The 9,072-nt window shown below is 48.1% G+C and overlaps 1 protein-coding gene across 1 annotated transcript; it reads left to right on the forward strand.

Annotated features, from left to right (window-relative positions):
* On the forward strand, nt 1-7,826 carry LOC149995658 (uncharacterized). The gene is made up of 4 exons (XM_090260974.1): nt 1-225; nt 3,782-3,908; nt 4,635-4,733; nt 5,731-7,826. Exons 1-4 carry the CDS (start codon nt 193-195, stop codon nt 6,798-6,800), a joined length of 1,329 nt encoding a protein of 442 aa, XP_090117100.1. The 5' UTR covers nt 1-192; the 3' UTR covers nt 6,801-7,826.
* Nucleotides 7,827-9,072: the final 1,246 nt, after the last annotated feature.

Genomic DNA, 9,072 nt, shown 5'->3' on the forward strand with positions numbered 1-9,072 from the left:
TGTAGCCCCCAGGGGTTGATTTTGGAGTCTCTGGGGCCGGACTGTCTCGTCAGTCAGGTTGGCTAGTTTGGGGCCGACGTGACAAAAAGGCACGACGCGAGAGAGGCCGAGGCTGGGCACCGCCGCCCGGGTGACCCCGATTCTGGGCCGGGGGCCGGGGTGCTCGGAGCCCCGCTCCGCCCACGGAACCCGATGGCGGCCGCTAAGCTGAGGGTCCCGGCTCAGGTGAGGGCAGGTCCCCCTGGCCCTCACCCTCACCCCACCGAAGCCTGGAGCCCCGAGTGAGCGTCCCCTGCTCAAGGAAGCCGGTGCAGATGGTGTGACCTGGACCATGCTGGTGGCAAAAAGGGGGAGGAATGACCCGATCTGGGGTGGATCTCTTGCGGTATCAGATGCGGCTGTGAAGAAAGTAGGGGATGAAGCGCCATCCCTCTCCTCCCCCTTTTTTCTTTGGTTTGCATTTTTGTGTGTTTCCTGAATATCTGGAAAGGTCGGAGATGGTGAAGCCCGCACAGCAAGCAGGTTTCAGGGAAAAGAGGAGTTGGACTTGGGACACGGTAACCCCGAGGCGTCTCAGAGTGGGGGTGTCAGGAGCAGTAGATTGATTGCTCGCTCACTGCTGGACACCTGAGGCGGGACCTGGGCTGGAGGTGGCCAAGGGGTGGTGGGTGGTAGCCTGGACCAGCGTCAGGCCTGGGGCTCATATTCAGGAGGGAGAGTCAAAGTTCTGAATTCAGATGGGCCTGGAGGGCGGGTCTGCCTCCCGAGCGGGTGGATTCCTGTGGCCCCGCGTGTTCTGGCTGGTGTGTGTGGGGCTGGGCGGTCGTCGGGACCGGTGTAAGCACCAGGAGTCGGAGGTAGTCAGTGGTGCAGATGGGCCACTCCAGGCTCAGCAGGTCCTCGCGTCCGCTCCTTGTAGAGAAAAGAAAATGCTAGCCAGGCTGCTGGAGCCGCCCTCTTTGGGACCTAAGTCCTCCGGCCTTCAGGGCAGGAAAATGAGCAAATGGAAAGGCCCCAGCAGGAGAGCCTTCAGGAGCAGACAGCAGACAGCCAGGCTGTGAACAGGACTAGTTTTACTCAGTTTCCTCAAGCTCAGCCCCCCACTTTATTAACTTGAGAGTTTATTAACTAAGCATTTAAGCACTAGTTGATAAAAAATACATAAGTATACGTATACACACATACAGAGTGGGGCACAAGTAGGTTTACAGTTGTTCATATGAAAAATACAATTAATAAACTTTCATGTACTCACAACTGTAAACCTACTTGTGCCCCACCCTGTATACACATACATATAAGCACATGTACATAGGTAATTGAAATAACATGGATCTAACAAGTAAAAGTGATGTAAGCACTTAATACTTGGTTGGAATCATACTGCTAAACATTTCATTGAAATCAAATGCCTTAAATACCACATTCTCTTAGTTAAAAGGCATGTACAAAAATTCGCGTTTTCAATAACTACCAGTTCATTTGCACTGAAAATGTTGACATGTTAATTATGAGGACAGTAAGAGCTGATACTTAGTACCTGACACACAAGAATGAGTTTTGTACAAATTATAACCTCAGTGGGTGGGCACCATTATATTCCCATTTATAGATTGCAACACTGAGGCACAAGGAGTCCAGTGCTTTGCCAAAGTCATGCAGTTGGTAAGAGGCATCACTGAGGACTAAGGCCCAGATGGTGTGAGGGGGGATTAGATGAGCCTTTGAAGGCCAACATTGTTGCCTGCAGAACTGCTTCCAGATCATCTAAAGGACGGTATCTCAGATCCTCATCCTCTTCCATTCCCACCTGAATGGCTCCCGGGTGTCCTGGGACTCTGCCTGCTACTCTCCCTATCTGAGATTCCTGGAAGGTGATCACCCAAGGTTAGGGCTTTGAGTCCTGCCCAGAGATTGTATGGATTGGTTTCCATTTCTGACAACCAGTGACATGTGGTAGTCATAGTGAACAGGAAATGCTGGAGGTGAGGTTAAGCTGGGAATGCTCAAGTAACCTTGGGTTTTCATTATGTCTGGTGGAAACAGCGGGAATCAGGAATTAGATCAGGAATGATAGCCTGAAGAGCTGGCCTCTATTCTGATGGTGGTAGAAGCCAGAGAACATTTGGAGCAGAGGCAGATGGTGATCTGACCCAGACTTATTAACAAACTTTTCTGCTGCAGAGTAGAGAGCAGACCAGAGAGGAGGCTACTGCAATAGTCCAGGTGAATGTTGGTGGTGGCTGAACCAGAGGTGGCTATGGAGGTTGAAGGCCTGTTGGGGTCTGTGTATGCATTTTAAGTAGGTCCAAGCTGACTTTCTCAAGTGGAGGGTGGGAGAGAGAAGTGGAAGAGTCAGGGGTGACTCCAAGATGTTTGGCCTTAGTAGCTAGAAGCAGGGAAATACTATGTCAACATTGTTTGTAAGAGTTATTTTTTTATATAATTTTTTTATTTATTGACTTTGGAGGGGCAGGGAGAAGGAGGAGGGTGAGACACACAATGATTAGTTGTTCCACTTATGTATGCACTCTTTGGTTGATTCTTCTATGTGTCCTGACCAGGGGTTGAATCTGCAACATTGTCATATCTGGTCGATGCTTTCTAACCAAGTTAGCTACCCACTAGATGTAAGAGTAATCTTCAATGAGAGTATTAGGAGTCAGGTTTTGGTCATATTGAACTGAGATGTTGTAGAGACTCTTGAGTGGATTCATCGAGCAGGGACCTGGAAACACAAGTCTGGAGTTAAGGTGAAGGGTTCAGATTGAAGACACCCATACTGATGGTGTGTGGACCAGGATGGAGCTGTGGGTCAGACTTGGCAGTGGGCACCTTCAGTCCTGGTGGCAGTGCTTTTAGGTAACTAGGGGAATGTGGGACCAAGGACTGGGTCTCTTGCTGGACACCTGGATGAGGTGGTGGGCTTCACAAAGACACGTGAGGGAGAGTAATAGCCATGAGGGGAGGGACTGCAGGAGTGAGGAGGGCCTAGCTGGTGGGCAGGGTTTCTATGAGGAGTGGATAGGAGATGAATGTGGAGACAAGGCAGGGAGATGACAGTAAAGTTGGTGGCTTACAGGCTCTGACCCTTGCTGGGACCCGGAATTAGCTCAAGATCCAATGGGACCCTCCAGGAGAATCTAGGCATGATGTGGGAGACACCTGGGCCTTGGCTTCCAGTAAGCATCAGAGGAAGCTGAAATTGTTGAGGGGACGACATTGCAACAGAGACGTGGAGGAGGGCTGAGGGTGTCTGAAATCTGCCTGTGGTTCCAGGTGGCTGAGGCTAAAGCAAGGATCAAGGTCAGGTAGGGAGGCCTTCAAAGCAGGCCCGGACGTTGCCGCTGGCAGTCGGGGCTATTGGAAGGGTTGGGGATGTGAAGGGAGGTGTGGTACAGAGTGATGAGCACTATTGGAGGAGTGTAAACTGATGGCCCCAGGCCCTGACCTAGGGGCTGATGAGAGAACTGTGGCCTGAATTTGACGGTTTGGGAAACACTGTCTGGAGGCTCTCAGATGAAATTGTCTGGCAGGAGAAGGGTGAGGCCCTGCAGGCCAGGCCTAGAGCTCACATGACATTGGTCTGCCCAGCCGCCTGGTGTTGCTGAGGGCTGAGCGGTGAATAACAGGACTATGAGGAGGAAGCGAGCATCACTGGCACCAGGGCTTGGCATCTCCTCTGAGGTGGGGAGCCCAGGAGAAGGGCAGATGTTAGGGGAGATGCCTACAGTTCTGGGAAAGAAGGCTGCAGGAAACTCCACTGTCCCCATCCTGGCAGTGCCATGTGACCTTTGAAGACGTGGCTGTCTACTTCTCCTGGGAGGAGTGGGGGCTCCTTGATGAAGCCCAGAGACATCTATACTGCAACGTGATGCTGGAGAACTTGTCACTGATGGCCTCTCTGGGTAAGCACCCTAGGCTGGGCTTGCTCTTCCTTTTTCCCCAGGGGCAGGTCTGTCCTGCCCAAAGCTGGACCATGGGCCCTGCTTCCTTCCACGCCCTGGAGTGGGTGTTGCGAGCACTCAGCCCAAGCCTGGGTTGTGCACTACTTGTTAGTCCCCAAGCTACCCCAAAGCCTTGTGGGAAGGGCTGTGGATGAGGAGCCTTTTTTTTTTTTTTTTTAAATCCTCACCTGAGGACATGCTTATTGGTTTTAGAGAGAGGAGGAGCAAGGGAGAGAGAAAGAAACATCAATGTGAGAGAGAAATGTTGGTTGCCTCTTGTATGTGCCCCAGCTGGGGACCAGACCACAACGTAGGCATGTGCCCAGACCAGGAGTCAAACCCACAGCCTTTTAGTGTATGGGATGATGCTCCAACCAACTGAGCCACATCGTCCAGGGCTGGAGATGAGAAGTTTTGCAGTCAGCCTAGTGGATCACATTCTCAGCTTCTTCCTGGCCTGGTAACGCTGAAGATCCATGGCAGTTCTGTCCCTAGGTTCTACCCTCTTCCTCTAGTTAACATAGGATCTGCCTGTGGAAGGAATTGAGGCACCAACATGGCCACCATTTGAATGGGTTGTCCATGCAAGACCCTCCTCCAGGGTTCTTTTTGTAATATTTGGTTTTCTTTCTTTTGGTCTTTTGTGGGGTGACTTGCTTTGACCCACCTGCTTTGTCTCCCCCTTAGGACTTGCATCTTCCAGGACCCATGACATTACCCAGCCGGAGCAGTGGGGAGAGCCCTTTTTGCCTGCCCATGGAGTCATGACCGCAGCCATGTCAGGAGGTACTTGGAGGAGCAGGATAGATGTGAACTCAGGGAGGGGTGCAGATAGTACCAGAGTCTCTCCAGTGGGCCCTGATATTTTAGTGCCAAGGCAAGGGACCATGCCTAATTTACATCTTTTCCTTCCCAGTTGCCCACTTATTATGTCTACTCTGATTTCTGACCCAGGATTATCCCCCACCTCTCTCTCCTCTGTCCCTCACCTGGTCTTCTGCACTGCCCCCTCTGCAGTACTCTCCAACAGTAGCCTTGTTAAGTATTCTTTCTTTTTTTTAAAGATTTAACTTATTTATTTCTTAAGAGAGAGGGGAAGGGAGAAAGGAAGAGAGAGAAACATCAATGTGCAAGAGATACACGAATTGGTTGCCTCTCACATGCCCCCAACTGGGAGCCTGGCCTGCAACCCAGTTATGCCTTGCTTGGGAATTGAACCCACAACCCTTTGGTTCACAGGCAGGTGCTCGGTCCACTAAACCACACCATCCAGGACCATTTATGCATTTATTGGTTGACACTTGTATGTGCCATGACTAGGATTGGACTCGCAACCTTGGCTCATCACATCAACACTCCAACCGAGCTACCTGACCAGGGCTCGTGGGTGCATTTGAATGGCACTACGTCCAAGTCAGGGGAGGGCATCCTTATAGTGCTCAAACACCAGCTGTTCAGTTGCTTCAGTTTTTCTGGGTCTGAACACATCCTTCTGTGTTATGTTCCTGTGTAATTAGTGCAAAGCCCATGCGAAAGTCGTCTGCATAGGAATGTGTTGGAGCTGGACCTGTCCTTGTGCTCTTGCTGCTCATGAGGCCCCCACCAGATCTGGGAGCGTGGCAGGCCCAGTATTGCGCAGCGGGCCCTTCACTCTGATCTCTGGCCCCTCGTTCTACCAGCAGTCTCAGGAACGCATGGCTGGGTGTGTCAGATGCACGTTCGCAAGGGTGCTGCCCCATCCCACCAGTCTACAGCCACTTCAGCAGCGTTTTTCTGCTTTCAGGTTGTTGGCGTGGAGCAGAGGTTGAGCAGAGTGTTACTGTAGAAGAAGTGCTCAGTGCAAACCTCCACCAACACCAGAAGCTGAACTGTGTAGAGAAACCCTTAAGAAGAGAAGAGCGGGGGCAGGGTGAGACGGACATCCAGACCAGCTCTGGTCTTAACCATCTGGTGACTCACAGTTCAGGGGAGCCACACAGGAACATTGCAAATCGCCCTGACAAAAGGCATTACAAGTGCAGTGAATGTGGGAAAGCCTTTGGCCAGAAATACTTAGTTGTTCAGCACCAGAGACTACACACTGGAGAAAAGCCTTATGAATGCAACGAATGTGGAAAATTATTTAGCCATAAATCTAATCTTTTTATACACCAAATAGTTCATACTGGTGAAAGACCTTATGGGTGCAGTGAATGTGGGAAATCCTTTAGCCGCAACGCTGACCTCATTCAACACCGGAGAGTCCACACTGGAGAAAAGCCATTTATGTGCAGTGAATGTGGGAAATCCTTCAGGCATAATTCCACACTTGTTCAGCATCACAGAATACACACTGGACTAAGGCCTTATGAGTGTAGCAAATGTGGGAAATTCTTCAGCTTCAATTCTAGCCTCATGAAACATCAGAGAGTTCACACTGGAGAAAGACCTTACAAATGCACTGAATGTGGGAAATTCTACAGCCACAAGTCAAGCCTTATTAATCACTGGAGAATTCACACTGGAGAACGGCCTTATGAGTGTAGGGAATGTGGGAAATTTTTTAGCCAAAGCTCTAGCCTCATGCAACACCACAGAGTTCACACTGGAGAAAAGCCTTTTAAATGCGATGAATGTGGAAGATTCTTCAGCGAGAATTCCAGCCTCGTTAAACACCACAGGGTTCACACTGGAGCGAGACCTTATGAGTGCAGGGAATGTGGGAAATTTTTTCGCCACAGCTCTAGCCTGGTTAAACATCGAAGGATTCACACTGGAGAAATGCCTTATGAATGCAGTGAATGTGGGAAATCGTTTAGCCAGCGTTTCAACCTCATTCAACACCAGAAAGTTCACAGAGCAAAGAAGTCTTGAAAGCAGTTAATGTGGAAAAGTCTTTAACTAAAAGTCTGGTCTGATCCAGTAATACAAACTTCACATCCCAGATAGGCCTTATGAATACAGTGGACATGAAGAGAGACTTCAGCCAAAGGCTAAATTAACCTTGTTCAACATCAGAAAGTTCAGAGTGGAGAAAGGCCTTAGGAGTGCAGGGCACGGGCTGCCCCTGGTCAGCCTCCCCTGACACAGAGAGAAGCTCCAAGAATAGCCTTTATCGCTGAGCCAGCAATTGAGCACCAGCCACTTATGGACCCAGAGGACAGGAGGATACATTTCTGACATCCTGACCATTCTAAGAAGACAGCCCTCTGCCCAGAGTCCCAGAGAGAGAGCGCCCTGTATTCTTGGTTGTATCACTCTGGAGTGGCCTTTTCATCTCTCTGTGTTTGGAAGGAGGCAAGAGGAAGTGATCTTGGTTCAGATGTGACTGGCTCTTGCTGTTCTTACCGAATATTAGACTTTCTTGAATAAATGTTTCTTCACTTGCTGTACACCCTTAGGACTATTTCCACAGTCTTAATGGGAAGCAGGTCCACAAAACTCCTTACACTGCCAACCTGGATGTTGATTCACATATTTAGCATTTTAAGAACTTGCCAAATCATATTCTACATTGTCATGCCTTTTCACATTTCCTCCTGGAGTATATTAGATTTCCAGTTTTTCACAGCCTACTGACCTAGTTTGTAAGACAAGGACCATTTATTTTAGCCATTCTAACAGGTGTGTAGTAGTCTTTCATTGTTTTAATTTGCATTTTCTTAATGACTCAGTGGGGCACACTTCCCCTGGGTTTATTTGTCATCCATTTATCTTCTATCTATACCTTTTGCTTACTATTAAAATAATTGTGATTTATTAATATATTCTGGATACAAGTTCCTCATTTGATATGTGCTTTACCAACATTCTATCACAGCCTTTGGCTTGGCTTTTCATTTCTTAACAGTAGAACGTTGTACTAAAGGTCTGTGTTAGTGAGGTCAGAAAAAAAAAAGGTCTAAAGACTGTAAAGCTAGAATTAAAATGGTCTACACTCAAATGATATAATTATGTTTAAGATTCTAAATTATCTGCTAAGAAACTAAATTTAATAAAATATGTTCAACAACTATAAGATACTACCAAATATTGCTGAGCAATCTTAAAGGCCTAGTTTCACTGTTAAATTCTACAAAACATTTAAAGAACAAATAATATCACCCTGCCCCATGTGGCTCAGTGAGTTGGAGCAACGTCCTGTAAATTAAAAGGCCATGGGTTCATAACTGATAAGGGCGTATGCCTAGGTTTCAATTTTGGTGGATATGGTCCCAGCACAATCAAGAGACAACCAATTGATGTCTCTCTCTCTCTCTGTCTTTCTCTTTCTCTCTTGCTCTCTGATATCAACAAGCATGTCCTCAGGTGAGGATAAAAAAAGAGAAAGAAATAATACCACAATACATCCTTTGAGAAAACAGGAAGATCAAAGGATTTCTAACCCATTTTAAGGGACCAACATAACTCTGAAATCAAAACTTAATGAGTACAAGAAAAAAGTAATCACAGAACTACAGTTTTCATTAATCCAGGTGAAAAAACCCTTAACAAAATATAGCACATCAAATCCAGGAAAAAATTACAAATAATAAAATATGACTCGCTGGATTTTATCAGGAACATATGGTTGGTTGAACACAGGGAAACTCAGTCGTCATCCTCAGCCTGTGTTCTTCCTCAGCCAGAGGGAACTCGAGGTTGCAGGTTCTATGTCTGAATCCAGCCTCTTGAATCTGACCCTTGCCTGCTGTGTGACCCCGGGGAAGCCACTTTACTTCTTTGAGCTTCAATTTCCCTGTCAGTACAACAGTAATTCTTGCATTTTTGGGTTGTGAGAATTCAAGAGAAAATGTTGATACAGCAAATACTGGAGTCTGAGTGGGGCCTAGGGTAGTGCTTGGTATATTTTGTTGCTTTTATGAATCCTTCCACAGCCATGGGGGAGAAACACCCTTGTCAGCCTCATTGTCAGTGAGCTGTAGTGAGTCTCCCAGAGTCCCCAGTCTACACAGCAGGAGGAATTTGAACCCAGGCCCTCTGATGCTAACCCTCACCCTCTTCTATTACCAGGTGAACCCACGGTGACCAGGAGCAAAGCACTTCTAATAAGTGTTGCTATTAGATCCACATTAGCCACCCCTGAACATACCTCCGGGGACATGGGCAGAGGATCGGAGCCACCGAAGGGGTGCCACCTGCAGCA

This window comes from Furipterus horrens, unplaced genomic scaffold (assembly GCF_987537825.1).
Source record: "Furipterus horrens unplaced genomic scaffold, mFurHor1.1.pri manual_scaffold_13, whole genome shotgun sequence".
Classification (NCBI taxonomy): Eukaryota; Metazoa; Chordata; class Mammalia; order Chiroptera; family Furipteridae; genus Furipterus; species Furipterus horrens.